Raw genomic sequence first — 23,765 nt, 5'->3', positions numbered from 1 at the left:
GTAAGGGTTCAATTGACTATGTGTAGTAGAAGTAACAGATTACTTGTCACTGCAGTGTGAAATTTCAGTGCCACTAGCGTCATCAAACAGAATTACAAAAATAATGACTGTTTTCAAACACTCCGCCTTTCTTACATTGTTCAGACAAACATGGATTCCTGCCACAAAACACTCACCATTGGTTTAGCAAATGTGTGTAGCACTTCCCTGGTAACACAGGAATGAGGAAGTGGGAGACAGCGTAACAAAACCATGCACAGCGGATATTTATTATAGCTTCAAGCTTTTCAACGATCTTTTCCAAGACAACATATACACATACACACACACACACACACATGGCTGGGTATCTCTCCTCCTCTAAGACTCTTGTCTCCCCTTTATCTGTCTCGAGCCACTTACTGGAACACAGAACAGTTGTTAGAGAAATTATGAGCAGGTGTGAGTCCATACCATTCCCCTCTCCCGAACTCGTTCTACATTCACAAATCTGCACTCGACCACGCCCCCGCCTCCACAGTTAGGTCATCCAATGGAGTTGTTTTCATTCAGTTGGCACTACTGACAGAACAATACATTACAATGGATAAACAAATCAATTGAATAACTGATATTTGGCCTCTAGACTTTATTAAATAATTTACAACAAAAAACTTGTCTTACAACTTGCTTTTGGCACCACTGTGTGGACATTTCGCCTGGAAATGTCCATACAGCTTCGGCCACTGGGGGTAGTGGTTGGAATTTCAGTAAACACAGACCAATTTTAGCAGCAAAACTTTTGACAAACCATTGCAGAATTCACAGTGAGATCACTGTGTGAGTTTATGGGCATCAGCAGATGACCATGCCCACTTTGCTGATGAACAAAAGATGACCATGCCCACTTTGCTGATGAACAAAAGTGTTAGTTCCGCTTTGTGTTAGGCTCAAAATCATAAATTTACAATTTAGACAATTGCCTAATTTCTCATTTGATGTCATTAAATGTATGGACATGTGTGAGCTCCAGTTTCTAGGTGAAATGTCGGGACTCCTTTCTGTCCCTAGATCTCGCTTCTCTACTATGGGTGGCAGGTCATTCAGTGTAGTAGCACAATATATGGAATTCACTTGCCCTGACTCTTTGCAGCAACTCTTCTATCTCTGAGTTTAAATCTCAACTTAAAACTTTTTTGTTTTCTCAGTGTTATTTATCTTAATGTGTTATGTGTTCACTCTCAATGACTGTGCTATCTGTTTTTGTGACTGTTCTTTGTTTGTGTATTATTGTGTTACTATTGTAAAGTGTCCTTGAGCTCTGGAAAGGCACTATATAAATGAAACTAATTATTATTATTATATAATTTGTCAGCCATCTGCGAGTCTCCTCTCTAGATTTCAGCATAGGCCATTTTTTGTTTTTTTGCATTTAAATTTCCACTGACTCTCTATGTCAAGCATTGATTCCACATGAAAGCATATTGAGCATTAATGTTGGTCTAACACTCCTTTTGGCCATAGTGAATGTAATACAAGCAGCGTTGAATGGCCCCCTGAGCCGCTGCAAAGGTTTTTAAAACGATTCCCAGCATTCCCACTGCACTATCAGCATGCAGAGCCAGTGAATGTGATTTATATGTGTGTGTGTGTGTGTGTATGCCAGAAAACCAGATAGACGTTTAAACAGTGATATACCACTACCACCGGGGTCGTCTCAAAGTGGTGTTCTATGAGATTTGTGTGACCGGGGAGAGGCGAAAACACGTCTGAGAATTCCGCTAGCAACTTGGCAACCTCCGTGATTTGGGATGGTGAGAGGTGGTCTCCACAAGGGACAGAGGTGATTTGATTTGTGATTTTAAAATTCACCTCTGGCCCGAGCTCCTCCCTCTCCAGATTGACTGTCACCAAAGCATATTTCTACTGTTATATCATTCTTTATCTGAAATTCATCAACCACTGAAGTAATCGATACTCAAAACACAATAAATTGTAATACAACATGTATCTTTTTTTGAATAGTGCACCCAAAAATTAAACTTCTTATGTCATCTTAAATCCATATTACTTTCTTCTCTAGAACACAAAAGGGTAAATTTATAGGGGGGCCTGGGTAGCTCAGCAAGTAAAGACGCTGACTACCACGCCTGGAGTTGCAAGTTCAAATCCAGGGCATGCTGAGTGACTCCAGTCAGGCTTCCTAAGCAACTAATTGGCCCGGTTGCTAGGGTGAGTAGAGTCACGTTGGGTTAACCTCCTCGTGGTTGCCATAATGTGGTTCTCTCTCTCAGTGGGGCGCGTGGTGAGTTGTGCGTGGATGCTGCGGAGAATAGCATGAGCCTTCACACATGCTCGGTCTCTGGAGTAACGTGCTCAACAAGCCACATGATAAAATGCATGGATTGACTGTCTCAGACGCAGAGGCAACTGAGATTCGTCCTCCGTCATCCGGATTGAGGCATGCCAAATTGATTCATAAATGTTTTATGAAGACAATATGTCAAAGAGTGCAAAATCCTCGGGCTCTGGAGATATTAAAAGACACTTACGTGCTCAAGCTGATACCCCTTTACAGGGCCGCAGACCAGGGACTCAGTTTGGATGGTGCGGCGGGAGAAATTCAGCGTCAGCTGTCGAGTATGTCTACAGTGCTGGCGACGGTCATCGCAGACTTGGAGGATCTGGCTGTAATATGTCGATCGATCACTTCCATGGAGACGAAATTCAGAGTTGGTTACAAGAATGGGGACGTCGAAAAATGGATCGATTATCTGGAGTTGGGAATCGGAGAGGGAATTAGCTGCTAACCCGCTAGCGACCAAGACAGATTTTGGAAAAACTGGAGGATTTGGAGAATTGTAATCGACGAAACAACATCCAAATTGTTGGAATTCCTGAGCATGAGGAAGGCCGAGATATGGTAAAATTCCTAGACAAGCTCTTTCCGAGTCTGCTCAACATAACAGGCCATAAGCTGGAAATCGAGCGAGCTCACAGTTCCAGCTCGGAGATCCGCTGAGGGAGACAGGCCCCGATCAATTCTGTCCAAATTTCTAAGATCATCCGATAAATATCTTGTGTTATGCGAGGCGAGGAGTAAAGTAAAGCTTTCTTAGAAGAACCACAGCATTTTCTTGTTCCCAGACTTTGCGAATTTTACAAGAGAGAAATGTGATCAATTCAAGGAATGCAAAAATCTCTTACATCAACGGAAGGTCGCTTTTGCACTGATGTTTCCGGCCAAACTGAGAATAGATACTAAGGATCGCCATAGAGAATTTACATGCCCACAGCAAGCATTGTCCTTCATAAAGACATTGGAGTGAGTAAGCCATTTGGTGATTTTCATGTTGCTGCCTAGTGGACCTGACTCACTGAACATCCACTCCCGAGGAAGCTGGGCGCCTTCGTTTCTTTTTGTGCTGGTTCCACCTAGTGGCTGGAGTTTGTTTTGTGTAGTATCATTTCTTCGGGAGAACTTGTGGATGAATCTGCATGTTTTTGGTGCTTATGCCTCCTGTGGCCTGGAGTTTGTTTTGTGGAATATCTCTTGCAGGATATTGGACTGATTCGGTCTTTTGTTGCACTCATGTATCGGCCGAATGGGCCGGCTTACTGAACATTCGTTTGACTGCCTGAAGCACTGAACAGCCCCTTTTTTTTGTGCTGGTTCTGCTAGCGGCTGGAGCTTGTTCTGTGGAGGAACACACCTTTGGGACAGTTATGTGGATGAATCTACACGTTTTTTGTGTTTATTCCACTTATTGGCTGGAGTTTGTTTTATAGACTATTTTTTGCTGTGTAATTCTGTCTCACAAAATTTGAATAGAAGCACCAGATTTGAGCAATCCAATGGCAAAATTGTCGCGGGGACACTCGTAGGCGTACATGGACTGTTTGAGTTTAGAGGGATGGACGCCGGTTGGCGCTGTCATTCGCAGGGTTAATGTGCACGTTTTTCTTTTTTCTGTTTGTTTGGTTTGGGGGGAAGTTTGGGGTTTGATTGTTACATTAATGTTGGAATGTGGACTTTATAATATTGTTTTTGACAATTTTTTTTTCTAATATGTCAAATGTCAGATGTTAATATGAGTGGATTATCTCTCTCCACGTGGAATGTGAATGGGCTGGGGCACCCCATAAAAAGAAGGAAGGTTATTTATTTTCTTAAACGTAAGAAATATGATATAGTGTTTCTTCAAGAAATGCATCTTACCCCGCAGGAAGCTGAAAAATTTGGGAAGATATGGGGTGGGCATGTTTTCTTCAGTGCTGGCTCGAGTAAGAGCAGGGGAGTCATTACATTGATAAGTAAACATATACAATTCAAATGTTTCAAACAGATTAAAGATAAATTAGGAAGAGTCATTATTGTTTTAGCAGAAATTCAGGGGCAAAGGTTGATTTTGGCTGTTGGGATGTTGCAATCCGCTGGCACCCCTCATGATATAATATTGGGAGGAGACTTTAATCTTTTGATGGACTCAGTCCTTGATCATAGTGAAGCAAAAGTGTGCAAGCACCCTAGAGCAACATTGACGCTTTTCAGGATGTGTAAAAATCTTGGCCTTACAGATATTTGGAGACTTTTGAACCCATCTGGTAGGGACAGTTTTTCATCAGTCCATAAGATTTATTCTAGAATAGATTTATCTATCTATCTATCTATCTATCTATCTATATATCTATCTATATATATATATATATATATATATATATTTAAGTCCCTCTTCATCTGTTGTTGATCGTTCAATTGGAAACATCCTAGTCTCAGATCACGCCCTGGTGAGTTTAGAGGTGTTGCCACATACGGAGAAAAAGAAATCATATAGTTGGCGCTTTAATATATCCCTTTTGCAAAATCCTGAATTTCAACAAATGTTAAAGGCTGAAATGAATGTTTATATGGAGACCAACTGGTCCTCAGTATCCTCTGTGGGCGTGGCTTGGGAGGCACTTAAGGTGGTTCTTAGGGGTCGGATCATACAGTATGCCTCATTCATCAAAAAATCCAAAGCACGAGAACTTGTGGAGTTGGAAGGGAATATTAAAGTGCAGAGGCAGAGCTCATCTGATGGCCTCAGAGAACTGACCCGATTGAAATACAGATATAATACTATTTTGTAGTGGAAGGTGGAGTTTTGGCTATTCAGGGCAAAACAGTCATACTTTGAGTCGGGGGACAAAGCAGGGAAGCTTTTGGCTAGATACATAAAGCAGAGAGAGTCTTTTTCTACCATTCCCTCAGTGAAATCTGCTGGTGGAGAAATATTTACCTCGGCCATTGATATTAATAATGCTTTTAAAGAATTTTATCTTGATCTTTATAGTTCCACTTCTTCATCTACTGATGAAGATATTAGGAACTTTGTGGAACCATTAGAACTCCCTAAACTGACGACTGAGCAAAAAAATTATCTTGATTATGAGATAAACTTGGAGGTGCTTGGCGAGGTAATTAAGGCCTTGCCTACAGGCAAGACTCCGGGGCCAGATGGCTTTGCCGCTATATCATGTGGTCAGTGGTGAATGATCAGACTCTGGTCGCTGCCATCTCACTTGATGCGGAAAAGGCATTTGCTATGGTAGAATGGGATTATGGAATGGGTAGATTATAAAATTTTGGAAATATATGGGTTTGGGAAAACTTTTATTTGATGTATTAAGTTACTTTATAGACACCCGGTAACGGTGGTACAAACAAATTGATTAATTTCATATTATTTTACTCTGGATAGGGGCACACAGCAGGGTTGCCCTCTTTCCCCCTTATTGTTCTGTCTTGCCCTGGAACCATTAGCAGCTGCGATAAGAAAGGAGGATGATTTTCCAGGGATGGTGGCGGGAGGTATGGCGCATAAACTTTTGCTTTACGCAGATGATTTTTTATTATTTGTCTCCGACCCTACTAGATCTATGCCTTGCCTCCACAGAATTATTAATTCCTTTTCTAAGTTCTCAGGATACAAAGCCAATTGGTGTAAATCCGAAGCTTTGGCTCTGACAGCATACTGCCCAGTAACGCCTTTCCAGCCGGGTGCCTTCCAGTGGTCCAAACAGGGCATTAAGTATTTGGGCATTTTATTCCCTGCAAATTTGTCTGATTTAGTTAGTTAATTTTGACCCCTTAATAAAAAGGTTTTCGAGCGATGTGGACAGGTGGGCTTCATTACATTTATCTATGATTGGGTAGGTTAATGTTATTAAAATGAATTGTGTTCCAAAATGTAACTACCTGCTACAATCTCTCCCTGTAGATGTCCCCCTCTCTTATTTCAAGCAATTTGATAGCATAGCGAAGTCCTTCATTTGGAATGGTAAATGTCCCAGATTATACTTCAGTAAGTTACATAAGCCGATTGACAAAGGTGGGCTAGGGCTACCCAAGATTTTGTTTTATTATTATGCGTTCGGTCTCAGACATTTGGCTCATTGGTCACTTCCACCTGAGAGAGTCCCTCCCTGGTTTTGTATTGAACAGGACGTTCTTACCCCTATTTAGCCATTGCAAAGCCTTTCTATCAAACTAACCGGAGAGGTTAAGTTACACCCCGTTATCTCACATTTGCACTTGGTATGGACAGAAGTGTCCAGAGTGTTTAATTCAGACATTTATTAAAATGATGCCTCAAGCATCCCCCTAATACATAATTTAGGGGGACCCTAAATTATGTATTAATAAGTCCCCTTTCTGCTGGTCAGACTGGATTGTGAGGGGGGTTACTAGACTCGGTGACCTATATGAGAGTGGAGCATACACCCCCCTAAAGCGGCAGATACTCTGGGAGAGTTGATTACTGCTTTTGGAAAAGGTCATGAGGCATCAGTGTATTACTCCCTGCTAATTCAGAGTCTGGGGGATGGAACTTCCACTTCTCAAGAAATGATGGGAGAAGGATTTATACTTGGTTTTGGAGGAGGGAGTGTGGGATAGGATTCTAAAAAACATCAAGTCTGCATCTAGAGATGCAAGGGTTCACCTTATGCAATTGAAGATTTTACATAGATTCTATTGGACCCCCTCTAGATTGTATAGGCTTGGTCTTAAAGGCACACACACCTGCTGGCGATGGCAATTAGAAGATGGAGACACAACCCATGTTTTTTGGGGGAGTGTTAAGATCGAAGAGTTTTGGTTGAAGGTTCAGAGTTTCATATGTGAAGTTTTGGGCACTCTAATTTAGTTTTGTCCCAGACTCTGTATTCTGGGTGATGGGGCAGTCATAAATTTGGGGGACAAACTCATAAAAAATTGGGTCTTGACCAGTATTATGATTGGGAAGCAGATTATTTTAAGGGGATGGAAGTCAGATGGGGCTCCCTCATTTCCGGAGTGGTGTGCGGAGATGGGGAGGGTGGCGGCTTTTGAGGGGATGTCGAGCAGAGGGCCGGGGGTTCGAGATTTGTTTGCTAGGAATTGGGGCAGGTATTTGGTGTTTTTGGGGGACTCTTGGGGAGGGGCTGTGGAGAGAGAGGTTTAGTTTTAATTATATTTGATTATTGTATATTTTGTGATTTTGTTGTTTTATTTTTTGGAGGGGGGGGGGGGTGGGTTATTTTTTTATTTTATTTATATTTGTGTTTATGCTAGAAATTATGTTGTTCACGCAAGAACTTGCGCTATTCTTGCTTTTGTGCTGTTATTGCTTTTGGACATTCATGAGTGCATAAGAGAAGCTCATTCATGTGTTGATTCTAGAAACTATGTTGTTCACACGAGAGCTTGCACTGTTTTTGCTTTTGCGCATTAATGAGTGCATGAGAGATCGGTCACGTGTTCATGTGTTGAAGCTAGAAATGACGCTGTTCACGTGAGACTTGCGCTGTTTTTGCTTTTGTGCTGTTATTGCTTTCGTACATTCATGAGTGCATAAGAGAAGCTTGTTCATGTGTTGACACTAGAAACTACATTGTTCACAAGAGACTTGCGCTGTTTTTGCTTTTGTACCTTTTTTGCTTTTGCACATTCATGAGTGCATAAGAGAAGCTCATTCATTTGTTGACACTAGAAACTACGTTGTTCACGTGAGAACTTGAGCTGTTTTTGCTTTTGTTGTTTCATGAGTGCATGAAAAAAGCTCATTCACATGTTCATGTGTTGATGCTAGAAATTATGTTGTTCACACAAGAATGCACTGTCTTTGCTGTAGCGCTGTTTGTTTTTGTGAGAACTTGTGCTGTTTGTGCCATGAGTGCATGAGAGAAGCACATATGTTGACAAAAAATGATGTTGTTCAATATGAGAAATTGGGCTATTTTTGCTTTTGTGTGTTCTTAAGTGCATGAGAGAAGCCTATTTACACGTTCATGTGTTGCTGCTAGAAATTACCTTATTAATGCTTTTGCGAGAATTTGCCGTTTTTGCTGTTGCACTATTTTTGCTTTTGCAAAAACTTGCGCTGGATTTTCTCCCCTTTTCTCCCCAATTTGGAATGCCCAATTCCCAATGCGCTCTAAGTCCTTGTGGTGGCGTAGTGACTCGCCTCAATCCGGGTGGCGGAAGACGAATCTCAGTTGCCTCCACGTCTGAGACATTAATCCGCGCATCTTATCACGTGGCTTGTTGAGCGCGTTACTGCGGAGACCTAGCACGTGTGGAGGCTTCACGATATTCTCCGTGGCATCCGCGCACAACTCACCACACGCCCCACCAAGAGTGAGAACCACATTATAGTGACCATGAGGAGGTTAACCCAACGTGATTCTGCCCTCCCTAGCAACCGGGCCAATTGGTTGCTTCGGAAGCCTGACTGGAGTCACTCAGTATGACCTAGAATCGAACTTGCGACTCCAGGTGTGGTAGTCAGCGTCTTTACTTGCTGAGCTACCCAGGCCCCCCAAACTTGCGCTGTTTTTGCTCTTGCGCTATTTTTGCTTTTACGAGAATTTGCGCTGTTTTTGCTTTTGCGCATTTAAAGGTGCATGAGAGAAGCTTGTTCACGCTTTTATTTGTTGACGTTAAAAAATCACATTGGGGGGCCTGGGTAGCTCAACAAGTATTGACGCTGATTACCACCCCTGGAGTCACGAGTTCGAATCCAAGGTGTGCTGATTGACTCCAGCCAGGTCTCCTAAGCAACCAAATTGGCCCGGTTACTAGGGAGGGTAAAGTCACTTGGGGTAACCTCCTCGTGGTCGCGATTAGTGGTTCTTGATCTCAATGGGGCGCGTGGTAAGTTGTGCATGGTTTCTGGAGGGTAGCATGAGCCTCCACGTGCTGGGAGTCTCCGCAGTGTCATGCACAGTGAGCCACGTGATAAGATGCGTGGATTGACTGTCTCAGAAGCGGAGGCAACTGAGACTTGTCCTCCGCCACCTGGATTGAGGTGAGTAACCGCGTCACCATAAGGACCTACTTAGTAGTGGGAATTGGGCATTCCAAATTGGGGAGAAAAGGGGATAAAAACATTTATAAATGAAAAATAAAAATTACATTGTTCACATGAGAAATTGTGATGCTTTTGCATGTTCATGAGTGCATGAGAGAAGCTTGTTCATGCATTCATGTGTTGATGCTAGAAGTTTCATTGTTCACATGCAAACTAGCGCTGTTTATGCATTTGGGATGTTCTTTAGCTTTTCACATGTTTATTTGTTAACGCTAGAAATTATGTTCATGCGAGAATGCTTGCTTCCACACAAGTCACATGGACTTTTGTGACACTTTTGGGTCCTTTTTAAGCTTTAAAGTGAGTCACTATCAACTGCCATTGTATGGAAATCAGCAAACAAGACAAATTCTTTAAAATTCCCCATTTTGTATCAAAATCAAATCACATTTATTGTCACACAGCCATATACACAAGTGCAATGGTGTGTGAAATTCTTGAACAGACACTATTCCGCAGAAAAAAGAAAGCCATTTCAATTTCAGAATTTTCTTTTTTGGGTGATCTATCCCTTTAAAAGTTTCATTCAATATACTTGCGTTAACATAAAAACATTTTTCCACTCTTTAACCTCATATCGACACCTTTTGGTTTCCAAGTGCTGACATTAGATATGATGAGACTTTAATCCTCAGATTAAACTGTGGTGAAGGTTTGATAGATGAGAGGAGGTCAGAGACAGAGATCACGGATGGGAAATGAAGTTTCCAGAATAACAGAGGACAGGGGGCAGAGCAGGATTTTAAAAAAGGAGGAAAGCTGGTAACAAGGAAGCCGAGCAGAAAAGACAGATTATGAGAGAGAGAAAGGGTTGCTGAATTGAACTACAAACAGAGCATTTACGGAGTGTGTGAGCGCAACAGACAGATGGAGAGAAAGAGACTAGCAAAAATAAGCAAGCAGTTGTGTCAGGATTCATCTCCATCATCTGCCTGCTGAAATAGATGCGCACAGAAACATGCTGACTAGGAATGAGAATCGTAAGGATTCTCATAGTTGACAGTTCCACTTTACAATGCTGGTTTCCATTAATAAAAATTATTAGTGCTTCTGAGGAAGCACTGATTAATTGATCCCAACTATATTATGCCATTTCCTGTTTTTTTTATTATAAGTCAATAACTGGCTCATAAGAGTAATTCCATCGGGAATCTGACTTCACTGGGCATGCTGTATGTTTGTTGTTGCATGTTCCCTCCACATCGGTGGAAGAATCTAAACATTCAAGAAGAACTCAAACTCTCTCCTTCTGACTTTAGTTTCAGAGAGTGGTTAGTGTCTGTCAGGCTGCTATGGTTTTAATTTGATTGATGATAATTCACTCTTGTTTAATTCATCACGTTGCTGATTGATGCTCTTGCACCTCTGTTCCCACAGTACTACGAGATGTCCTACGGACTCAACATCGAGATGCACAAACAGGTAAGAAACCATCTGTTTGTGATCAAATGGATTTAATGGGGTTTAAAGACAAGCACAGTCAAAATCCCTCCATGACAATCACACACAAATTCATAACTATATGCATACACGCTTTTATATCATGTAGCGGCTTTCCATGGGCCTTTATTGTTTTTAAACTGAGCTGATGTTTTCTGGATATTTTTAACCCTACCCCTAAACCTAACCTTTACACAAACTTTTTTTTTTTTTGGTATTTATTGGTATTTATTACATTATACCATTGGCAGGTCTCCACAATGTAGGTGACTTCAGGTTTAACTATATCCTTGTGGGAACATTTAAGAATGGTCATTGAAAACCTATATTACTCGACCACTTATCTGAACATTTGGGGGGTATGTTGCCCTAATATTCTGTATATGGTGTTTACCACCCTGCCGCAATGTAGGTAAAACCTCATCCGCACACACACACACATATATCTGCTCATACCTCATTTCACACACATGCCACAGTCCCTCTCATTTCCTTCTCATTTCCAGTTCATTTACAGGAGTAGAGGCACAGTGTGTGTGTGTGTGTGTGTGTGTGTGTGCGCGTCTGTGTGTGTTGTGTCACATTATCCAGCCTGCTAATGGCTCACTCAAGGTTAATGTAGGCCAAACTCACTTATGTCATACTCACAAACAGACCCTTCCCACAGCACACAGATGATCCAGGATCAGTGTTGTTTTGAGCACACTGTAACTCAGATTATTAAGGTGTGGACAGCTGCTGATTCCAGATCAGTCCACCACTGTAGATCATAGGATTAAGAAACAAGAGGTTGCGTTTACCGAAAATTCTGTCATTTACCTTTTGTTTTTTTGTTTTTCAAAAATTTACGGATAAATCCAAATGCTGTCTGCCATTTTGACAGATGAAAAAAGAAACAAGAAAACCCTTTTAACCTAGTTAAATGTGCTGTAAGCGATTTTTTTTTTTCATGGAAAAGTATGCAAATAAATTCCTACTAGATATTAATGAAATGAGTGTTCTGAGATCTCACTGGTCTCTGTGACAGCTGTAGACTTTTTAAACAGCAAACAAAAATGTGCCAACATTGACACTTTTCACCTGTCAATCATTTTGCTCGTTCTGGTTTGAAGCAGATCATTGAGGCTGTGATTCATAATATTTGTCAGTTGAGGGCGCTATTGTGCCACTTTTGAATTTGACAGCCACAGAAACAAACAATGCTGCTGTTTTGTTTGGTTTTTGTCCCAGAATTATATTTGGAGGGCGGGGTTTTGGAATTAAGGGGCGTGGCTAAATCAACGGCTCAGTCACATGAAAGATTCAGAACTAGAATCGCTTAAAGGCACCTTTAACAGTCACGCGCACAACACCTGTGCACATTGGATAAACTGGTAAGAACGCCATTAAAGGTGTTTTCATGCTGACTGAAATTGGAGTAATGGACAAAATCTACCTGTTGCTTAAACTGTTTATGACCTTACCCCTATAAAGGAAAACCTTTTAAAGGAACATTCCGGGTTCAATACAAGTTAAGCTCAATTGAAAGCATTTGTGGCATAATGTTGATTAAAAGTTAATTTTGACTCATATCTCCTTTTCTTTAAAAAAAAAAAAAAGAAAAAAAGAAGCACAAATCTACAGTATGTTCTAGTGAGGCACTTACAATGGAAGTGAATTGGGCCAATTCGTAAACATTAAAATACTCACTGTTTTAAAGTATAGCCACAAGTAGGGCTGCACGATATATCGTTTCAGCATCGACATCGCGATGTGCGCATCCGCAATAGTCACATCGCAGAACGTGCGATGTAGTAAGGTAAACATATATCAGTCTACAATATTATTTTATTTTTTTCAAAAATTTACTCAGATTTATGAGTTCTTGGATACACCGAGTTTATTATTATTTTTTTAAAACACATAGTTCATTGCTGCACGTTGTTAACGTGCAGGCTCTGCTTGCGCGTGACGAAATGATGAGCGAGGGACAGGCAAAAAAGACAGAAATTGAGAATTTGGTTGCAAAAAGAAATGCATCGTCAGTTATATGGAAATATTTCAGCTACAGACAGGATGATGTTGACCAAAAACAGGTACTTTGCAATTGTTGCCACAACACGAGGCAACACGACCAATTTGTTTGATCATTTAAGTCGGCACCACAAATCTTTGTATGATGAGTGCAAAGCCAGATCTGAATGCCGTCCAAAGCAAAAAACTATTTCGGATGCCTTTGCCAGTGTTACACCATACGAGAAAGGTTCCAAACGGCAGAGAGAAATCACAGATTCAATAACATTTCACCGCATAAGACATGGTAGGCTACCAATTAACAAGATTATCAAAGAGGGTTTTAAAAACATGATCCGGTTGCTTGACAAGCGGTATGTAATACCATCACGCAACTATTTTTTAAGTTATTTGTAAACATTTTATTTTATGTTTTATTTTTGTAAACCACTCAGGGTTGGTGTATAGCTGCTCTATTTTTCAAATGGTTTAAATTAAAAGATGTTTATTGTTTACTTTTCTATTTTCAAAAAAAGAGGTTTGTAATTTTATTTGTAATGTAATAAAATGTTAAATGACTTATTTTGTCAATCACATTAATTCCCTATTGTGATGATGGAACTTCCTCAGTGTAATGCTCTGTTTTAACCTGGTTGGAGTACAGAGATAAAGCCTTCTGTAATCTCCTGGATCCCTTCTAGACACCACACTTCTTCATTCACAAATGAGCCCCTTTATTTTAGGGTAAGCAACATGCATTATTAATATCATTACATGTTAGATCATTGACTTTAGCCTGAATTGATAGAGTATTAGAGTATTAGTATAGAGAAGAGTATTACTTGAATACAATGGAACCATGGTGAATTAAACAGTGTATTAAGTATTATAATCAAATAAACTACCCAAAATAAGTCAAAAAGTAAAAAGTCATTTTCAGTTTCTTTTTTTCATTTTTATTTTTATTTTCCATGAAGATGCAGTTCCCTACAAAATCACCCCAATCATTCTAGAATAATTAATTCTTCTCAAATAGAGCTATTCATCTGGTGAAGTCATCCTGTATTTTTTCATAATGCAATATATATCGCAGAAAAACAAAATATCGCAATGTCAGTTTTTTCCAATATCGTGCAGCCCTAGCCACAAGACATAAACAATATGCTGTTAACATGATTTTAGAGTAATAAAGTCCCTTACTAATCTTTTCTGTATAAAGTTATATCCAATTTAATAACTTAGATGCCATGGTGATGTAATGTCAACAAACACTAAAACCCTAAAAAGACTGAAAAAAATTATGGTTTTAACAACTTTACAGCTCAAAAAATACACAAGTTTTAACAGAAGAATTAATGTAAGTGCTTTTATAAAATGATAAGCTTCACATTTCTGTCTTTAAACCCTAATAAAATTGGTCCCATTCACTTCCATTGTAAGTGCCCCACTGTAACCTAGATTTTTGCTTTTTTAAAGAAAAAAAGGGATGAGTCAAAATACATTTTTGTGGTAATCAACATTATGCCACAAATGCTGTCGATTGAGCTTAACTTGTATTAGATGACCCAGAATATTTGTTGAAGGTGTTTACATGACCTTACACATTGTCGGCTTGTAAAGCATAATCGGTGTAAGATCGTGCATTTAAATGCACTCAGTGATGGTAAAGATGGTAATATTTAAGTACCTTGGAGTATCTTGTAAATACAATGTATGAATATGGTTCTCATTTAGTGCCATGGTTTATATCAAAGTGCCATGGTAGCCCCTCCCCCACAGTTCTTTTAGGTAAGGGTAGCAAGCTGGTACATTGTCAATGAAACTTTTTTGCCCAACAGACTAATAAAATGTAAAAAAAAATAATAAAAAAAAAGTATTTTCTTGCATGCTGACTTCTGGAAATTAAAGCCAGCCAGTCAAATTATAATGTCACATGATTCCAATCTCACGTCGCCAGACCTTTGACTAAACGGCATAAAATCTGGTTACACCTTATTTTGGGTAAGAACTTAGCGCTTAGAAAGGAAGAGCTGTCTAATTAAGCAAACCCTGTGTGTTCTTAACCATGGAAGTTGCGTAAAGTCAGCCAATCAGATTAAAGCTTGTCAGATCGAGAAAGTGTTTTCAAGTTTTGTGTACAATATGCATTAGACGGTCAGTAAATGGACTCTTAGTGATCCATGGGCGTGCAATCTGAGTCTGACTGGGACTGCATTATTCAGACCAGACCGTTTGCATGTTTGTGTGTGCCAGTGGGTGCGGCTTCTTAATGCTTTCATTTTCAACAAACTGATTTACCTCCTAATAGGATTCCATCTCTCTCTGTTCCCACCTCTTACTCTAATCCTGGTTTGATCATAGTGCTTTCAGGTTTTTTTCTTTCTCCCGATCTCCCATGTCTCTCTATGTGTATGTGTGTTAAGACGGGCTATGAATGAGGGCTAGTCAGGGATATAGATGGGTCAGAGAGAATCAGAGAGAGAGAAAATTGCCACATGATTTTCAGTGCTGTGATGTGTTTGCACATGATTACCTTCTCAACCATTGGTGTAATTCACTGCATACCATAAATGCATGAGAGATTGAAAGTTGTACAATGGTATAAAATGGTATAATAGAAGACATGTACAATGGAAACACTTTACAGTAGCAATGTTGCACATATTACATGTAAATCAGTTAATGAATTATAGTAAAAATAACAATTGTACATATATAGCTCCACAAAATAATTACATCTTAATTACATGTTGTTCATTAATATTAATTAGTTCTAGTTGTCAATAAAAATACTTAATTGCGATTATTCGCATGATTTTTAGTTAATCGCGATTGATCGCAGATTTTGAAAGTTCTGAAATTTGACTCTCTATATATACTTTTCCTGACAAAATTCCTGTCATACTTTTTCCATCTTAAAATCTTTTAATGCTATGAACATTTTAAATTAATTACTTGCATTAATTTCAACAGCTCTAATATTAATTAGTAGTTATGTAATAACACTGTAACATGAACACATAATTTGAAGTGTGACAGGAATCATTATCATCCCAGTAGCTCAGTATATTATCTATGTATCTGTCTGTCTGTCTAATGGCTCTGGTATTATGATCACAGCCAATGCATTGAGGTGTGTGTGAGAACAGCCAGCTGTGTGTGTGTGTGTGTGTGTGTGGTGGGATAAGAGACAAAAAAGAAAAAAATGGGAAAAAAGAAAATCTGGGGGATGTAAAGCCACACACACACATACACAAGCTTTTAAAGTGATGCATCCAGATGCAGGTTTGGTCTTATCAGTGTGCCCCCTTCATGTCTAATGGAGCTCTTTCTCTCTCTCTCTCCAAACATTTAAAGGCAAATACTAAGCAATGATGCTCTAATCACTGATTGTGGTCACAGGCACAGAGGTATTCAATAAAGCCCTCATTTAGCCTTCCCCTCATCTGTCACACTGCTTTCATTATCTCTCTCTTTTTCTCTCAGTAGCTGGGTCTTGTTCGCCCCCTGTCTCTCTGTCTCTGTGAGCTTGTTCTCTCTTGAATTCCCTCTTCGCTCTAGTGCTCTCTCTCTCCTTTTTTTATATCCCTCCCTCTCTCTTTTCCTCTCTTTTTCTCAGTGCAGAGTGCCAGCCTCTCTTCCCTTGGCACTCTGCCAATATCTCCTTCCCTTCCTCACTCTCCCAACCCCCCCCCCCCCTCCCCGTGATTGATGCCCTTTCATTCGGAAAAAGAAAAAAATGAGGGAGGAAAGGAGAGCAGTAAAGCACCAAAAATCACACACACACACTAAGAACATGAGCACACTTACAAACACAAACATGCATATATATACACATGCATAGGCTCAAGGGTAATTAAATATGAGGTGAAAACATTTACAGAGGGTGGGGGGCAAATATAAATGGGGCATCTTTGAAAATGTCCTGCAACCAAAATCTCTTTGCTCTCATAGAGACTTAATACATCGGTCCAGCTCATATAGATTCGCATATTATATTAACACATTAAACTAGAGCAGATGGCCCAAAACACAAAATGTCCCCCTCACATGCACATACAGTACCATACAGTGCCACTGGCTGACCCTAACTCTAATTCAAAACCTTTGGCATGTTTAGAGTAAACAAACATTAATTCTTTTATTTGAGAATTAATCCAATTGAGGATGTCCCACAAAGGAGGTTTTGTGAGATTTAGCTAACTTCTGGGACAACTTTGGTTAAAAAAAATAGGTATTTTAACGTGTCGGAAATCAACTTGATGCTTCCGTAAGTTAATGTAACATGAAATCAACCCTATACTTCCGAATTACTGACAAGCAACATCAGACATTGTTGCATAATTTCAAGTGTGAATATATTTCCCTGTAGCGCTACTGATAGTTTGTTTCACGGGCAACCTCCAAGACACTGTTTCTGGTCTCAGGAAGTAATTGTGTTCACATAAACAATGGTGAGCTTGATTCAGAGGTTGAATTTTCGCTAAAAAATTTAGCTTTTACTCCACTGACGATTAGGTTTAGGGTTGGGGTTTGGGTTAGTGCATATGGTTAATGTTAGGGGTGTAATGTAGGGGTGGATTTAGGCATAGGTGACATGGGCAGCCCACAAACAAGTGGGTGCCCTGAAGTCCACCAGTCATCTCATGTCCAACAACCTCCAGCCAATACCGAACGGAATTTTCAAAAATAAATGTTGTTTTTAAAACAGCTTTCTGAATATGTCCCTTGCCTGCAGTTGTTCAAACAGTCAGATAGTCCCACCCCCAACTCACACCATTGAGTGCACGGGCAGAGTGCGCAGAGGTAGGCAGGTACCTAGTTAGACAGGCAGTTAGGCCATCCAATCATTGCATTCTGGCCAAATGAAATGACTGGATGGGCCATTTACAGGCCTGTGACTGCCACAGATAATGGATTTTTTTTTTTTTTTTTTGTATCAGTGCATCCTGACAGCAATCAATAAATCAAGTACTAAGAGACTTTCAACCAGTATAACAAAAAATGCTTCTGGTATAAATTGCAAACTCTAGCTTTAAGGACGGTCCAATTTCGGCAGAAAAACGTTCTACTTACTATTGATGAATTTGATGTGATCAGTCTACATTGCGATACATTACCTCACGATACTTTGTCGATATTCACATGGGAAGAATGAATTTTTGTAGTTATTTATTTTTTTTGTAAATTTTTTGGGGAAAAAGTGATCAACTGAGACCATTAGGTCAACACATTTTCGATTCTGTTGGACCAAATCCAACTCATAACGAGCAAAAAATTTAATACTGTAAAGCACAGAAGTTCAATCTAGATAAATGAGAAACAAGTGATAAAGATACATATATAATTTATATATGTAATTTATATATGCAATATATATGAGTTTTTTTTAATCACAGTTTAATTAACTTCCCTGCTGATTCGCACCCCTAGTAAATACACACACATACACCATTATGTAGATACTGTATAGTTAATAATATACAGTCCATTATGAAAAATATCTATATGGTTCATTCCATTTGGATGGAATAAAGTTATTAACTCTGGATGCACACATAGCTACATGCACACACACTTTTACAAAGCAGATCTATGCAAATGTGGAAACATATTCACACACACTCACGTGAAGTCTGGGTAAATACACACACAGTGGGGCATCTGCACCTACTCAGGTCCTTTTGATCGAGTGACAAAGCCATTATGCTAAAAGGTTGGCACCCTGGGATTTCCACACAAACACACGCACACACACACGTCTTGTTTTCCTTCTCTATTTCTTCTCCAACTCTCTCTCTCTCTCTCTCTCTCTCAAACACATTCCGTTTCATTCCAAACTGGTTACATCACTCGCTTTCTCAACCTCATTATACACAAATGAGCTCTGTTTCACATGTACACTCACACAATCTGCAGATGTTCAGCATCACTGCTACACAGTGTCCCGACAAAAAGGCAAACAACTGAACATGGTTTCGTTCACTTATCTGCAGTCTAATATGGCAGGAGTAACAAGTAGTCTGTGTTATTTCCAATTTATAACATCTGCACAGCATGGTTCTACAATCACTGTTCTATGACATTATCATAAACTGATTTCAGCTATAAGTTACTAAATAATCCTGTTTAAAACAACTGTATTTAATTATAGATAGATAGATAGATAGAATCAGGAATCAGTTTATATTAAAATACAAATATAAAGATATGAATAGTGTTCAGTGTCATTGTGTGGCTGTGTTCAGATTAAAATAGCTTTTCTACAGACACAGAACTCTAATATAGAGGAGTTGGAGGTTTTCTTTTGCTCCTTGTGTATTAGAGTGCACTTAGAGGTCTGCTTTGTGTTTCTGTACCTCCATCACTGCAAATACTCTTTCATTAGTGTGTGTGTGTGTGTGTGTGTGTGCGTGCGTGTGTGTGTGTGTTTATGAGAGAGAGAGCCTTATCACAGGACAGAAAGAAAAGAGTGAAAAAATAAGATAATAGTAGAGTATGAAGGTGGATGGTGACTTAGCACTGTGTGGTGCGTGTGCGTGTTTGGTTGTGAGAAAGTAATTAACTGTTCATGTGTTGCATTGTGTGTAAAACACTTGTCTGCCTTTCTGTGTTGTTGTTCTTAGTGAGACTATAATTAAACATGTCTCTGTGTGTGTGTGTGTGTGTGTGTGTGTGTTTGCTCTGTTGCAAGGAGAGTGAGACTATTCAACCTTTTCAGCCCCTTAAGAGCTCTCTCTTTCTCTCTCTCTCTCTCTCTCTCTCTGAAACACACACACACACACATACACACACAGAGAACAGTGATATGGCTGAATGAATAGCACTCAGCACACATACACACACAAACACACCCAAATGTTTACATAGCAATCTACTGTATATGGGAATATATCATAAACTTATCTTTTTTTTTATATAAAGCCAATTATAATTACTACAGACTAACATTAACCCACATACTTCCCCTAAAAAAAACCTTTTGGCATTTTTGGAATAATAATAAAAACAAAAAACAAAAAAAAAACATTATTTACTTTATGAATCTTTTTTTAAATTTTTTTTAATGAGGACATTCACAGATGTCATAAAAGGGAGGCAGATAGATGTCATTTGCGCCAATTCATTTACATACAATACACCCACAGATAGCGCAAATACTCCCACCCATGCCCACTTGTGCTTTGTGCTGACATGAAAATTGCACTTAGAATAAGCGCTCTCACGAAAATTGGATAAGACATTGTGCATGGTCGTAGTGTGTAGAGCTACGACTATGCTACATAGAGAGTACTTAGAGAGTACTACTTAGCTCTACAAAGTAGAGCTACATTGCGCTCTCACGAAAATAGAGCCCATAGCCTTTTAAGAATAAAAAAAATGGACATTGCTGCTAAGATATCATTGTCATAATCTAAGCTAAAAACATTTGTGTGCATAGGAATTGAGAGCCGGTTGTATAGGTTTATTACTGTCACTGTTTTCTCTTCTAATCGTGAGTGTGTATGTGTGTTCTCTTTCAGGCAGAGATCGTGAAGCGACTCAGCGCTATCTGTGCTCAAATCATCCCTTTCCTCTCTCAGGAGGTACACTGACAGTGATTGACAACTCATCAAGGTTCTGGGGTCTTCTCCCACTGGTGTACAGAGACACACACACATTTAGTACAGCACGCAGCATTTAGGTTTTAATGAATCTCCGTCTAAATAAGGACTGCTGATATCATGCATTTTTCTTCAAAGCAGAACACTCCTACTGAGTCCAGTTCCCAAAAGTCGTCTGCTTTAAAATTGATGAGCTCAGGTTGTATGGCGGTCCAAATTCAGCTTGAGTCCAGCATTACTGTCTGCTTTTAGCAGCTATTCAATGGGTAGTTCACCCAAAAAGGAACATTCCATAAAAAATGTATTCACCCTCATTCACATAAAAATCAAACTTGTGAACAACAAACAAATTAAACCCATTGCTTGTTTCTTTCACATTTGCATGAAGGGTAAGTGGAGAAAATCATTTTGGACCCATTTTGCATCCAAACACTGAAAAGCTCCAATTCCCATGTCAGGGAACCAAAGATTCATTGTCATCTTCAAAGCTTTGGAGCTGCAGTGCTCCGATGTGACCACAGTGGGTTGAGTGAATGCACACTATGAATTAATTAAATTAATCTGTTATCAGGGGTGTAAAAAGTACTCAGAAATTATACTTAAGTGAAAGTATGGATACTGAGTGAACTATTAAAAGTCCAAGTATCAAGCCAAGTGAAAGTAAAAAAAAGTATTCACATTAAACTGTACTTAAGTGTTAAAAAAGTAAAAAGTAACTTTTTTCATTGTTAGAATTAAATCAAGAGAGGAGATTGTGTGAGAGAGGATGTTGTTAAATTTGATTGGTTTGTTAAGTCGCCTTTTTACTGTCTTCGACTGCCATATTTCTCCCCCAGGGCATTCACAACCTGGTCAAAGAATCATGTTACAATAACTACATTTTTGCAAAATAATTTTTATGTGGCCTGTTGTACGTAACATGGCAATTTCCTGGTGGAATAAACACAAGAGGCGCTAAAACAACAATGACATTTATCCCCTTTCACTCAAATCACGTGTAAAATGGCAGATTATCAGTTCATAAACAGGTACTTTTTGCAGCGTTCCTCACACAATGCTATCTTATGACATATAAGCACTTCTACTATAGCGCATGACTCATTTTAATGTTTGCATTACATAACCAACTACATTTACAAGCTTGTTCAAGTGTGATCAAATTGCCAGTAGTTCAACTGACAAAGTGCTGAATATGCGATACAAAGGACCAGGATACGAGTTAAGAAGAGCACGCGAGTCGACACATGAGTGAAAATGTCATAGAAGAACCACAAACGTGACGTAGTTGCTTCAGAAATTGTTTTTCATCTCACATTTGCTTTTTATGATACTATCGGTTAGGTTTAGGTTTAAGGTTTAGGGTAGGGAGGTCGGTTTTACTGATTTAAATCTCGATGGAACATTAACCTTAAAAGCCTCATCTGTTTGGGAGAACATTTCACTCGCTTTTAGCACCACACAGTGGACATTTCCCTTTGGGACTGCCCTGAGACGTGTAATGAACCACAATTTTATTTTGCAAAAACATTGCCACAGTCATGCAGTGTTCGTTGCATGGGAGACAACACTCATGAATTGGGATCTCAGAGCACCCAACGCCTTGAGACATAGAGAGAAATTCAAATGAATCTTTGAAGAAAGTTAGTAATGTTGTTGGTTTTTTAAATTGTTTTCTGAGGTTTGCTACCCAACCTTGCTGTTTAGCAGATAAAATTCATAAATAATATTTACTCAGATTCCATTATTTTTATTATTATTATACTTGCTGGTTTTATAGTTATTATTACAATTAATAGTTCCCTAACAACAACAATAAAAATTCGGCAAATGGGGAGTAGAAATTCATAGATATGATTTAAATATGAAGGCAAGTGTAGAAATAAATGACATGTACACATTTACAAAATTACAAAAGCTTTTTGTTTTTATATATATATATTTGCAACATGAATGATTATTTTTGACTTCATAACTGTCCAATCTGTAGAAGTAGCAGGCATTTAGAATAAAGTTTAGGACAAAAACCACCAGTGTTTCTCACTTCGTGCTCATAATTTTGAATGAATACATCACATTCAGTCAGGTGGCCACATACGGTCTAGTTGGACAAATATTTCAACATATCCGAAGCTCAGATCAGATCCAAAATTCCGCCTCTGCAGATGGTCGTAACTCCACACAACCATTGTGAGACACTGATTTTGAAATGACATCTGTCATTTGTCAGATGCAGTGAAAAGGTGATTTCAGTCCACTAAGATGAAAGAAAATGATATACAAAAATGTAGTGAGTACTTAAATGAGTATAAAAAAATAACACAAGTATTTTTACTCAATTGCTTTACACCCCTGTCTGTTATGTTATAAAACCTTAACAAGAATTTCTGAATTTACGAGAATGAGCTTCAGAAACAATCACGATTATGTCCAGGTCATCCCAAAACCCATTTTTAATCTTAATGGTCTTAAAAATAGGCTTCCTTTTCTTTATGCAAAATAATTTTCTGACCTTCTCTGTATGAAATTATAAATTTAGTCAAATAACAAGAACCATTCTTATCTCTTACAAGGCCAGATTGTGTTAAAAATTCTGTTTCAATGACACTTGTGTCTGTGATCTTTTATAAGTTGTATACTGTTAAATTTTCCTTTCATGTGAGGATACTTGTATTCCACAAAAAAAAAAAAAAAGGCTGTAATGTCAGACCTCAGTTCAAATGAGTAGGATTTATTTATGTGCAGATGAGCAATAAAAGATCAGACAGAAGTGTATTGATTAAGAGGTCACCTTTAGAATTACCTTGAGTTAGTGTCTGCTGACGAAGAAGGACAGAGTGAGATGTCTGTCAATATTGACTGTGGGTGTGTGTGTCGGACAGAGGGAATGAAAGGAGGAGTGTGGAAAAGGTGGGGAGAGAAGAGGAATTCAAAATTTGTGTTTTTTTTTTTAGTTCATGTATGTGATTGTGAGCATTTTGTAGTAGTGTGTGTGTCACTTTTTTTGTGTGCTTGAATGTGTGTGTTGATGCTCTTTCTTAAACTGTATCTTGTGCATGTGTTTATAAACAGCATCAGCAGCAGGTTGTTCAGGCAGTGGAACGTGCCAAACAGGTCACCATGGCAGAGCTCAACGCGATCATAGGGGTGAGTGACTTCCGACCTTTCTTAAATAGATTAATAGATAGATAGACAGACAGACAGGTAGATAGATAGAGAGACAGACAGACAAACAGGTAGATAAATAGAGATGATAGACAGACAGGTATATACAGTGCTGTGGAAAAGTAGTTGCCATATGCTGATTTCTTCTGTTTTTGTGTATTTCTCATACTAAATTGTTTAAAAAATTCAAACAAAA

General features: G+C 39.0%; 1 protein-coding gene across 7 annotated transcripts in view; it reads left to right on the top strand.

The window, feature by feature from the left end:
- LOC127438571 (transducin-like enhancer protein 4) overlaps positions 1-23,765 on the top strand; it is an 82,744-nt gene that overhangs the window by 29,198 nt on the left and 29,781 nt on the right. For 3 of the 7 annotated variants that reach the window (XM_051694244.1, XM_051694243.1, XM_051694245.1), the window contains 3 exons: positions 10,749-10,793; positions 20,327-20,389; positions 23,477-23,551. In XM_051694244.1, the coding sequence (XP_051550204.1) occupies positions 10,749-10,793; positions 20,327-20,389; positions 23,477-23,551 (183 nt within the window). Of the gene's footprint in view, positions 1-10,748; positions 10,794-20,326; positions 23,315-23,476; positions 23,552-23,765 lie in introns of those variants that run through there. The other 4 variants (XM_051694247.1, XM_051694246.1, XM_051694248.1 and 1 more) reach the window with 3 other exon arrangements.

This window comes from Myxocyprinus asiaticus, chromosome 49 (genome assembly GCF_019703515.2).
Source record: "Myxocyprinus asiaticus isolate MX2 ecotype Aquarium Trade chromosome 49, UBuf_Myxa_2, whole genome shotgun sequence".
Classification (NCBI taxonomy): domain Eukaryota; kingdom Metazoa; phylum Chordata; class Actinopteri; order Cypriniformes; family Catostomidae; genus Myxocyprinus; species Myxocyprinus asiaticus.
Note: the sequence above shows the minus strand (reverse complement) of the source record. Positions and strands in the feature narration are given on the sequence as shown.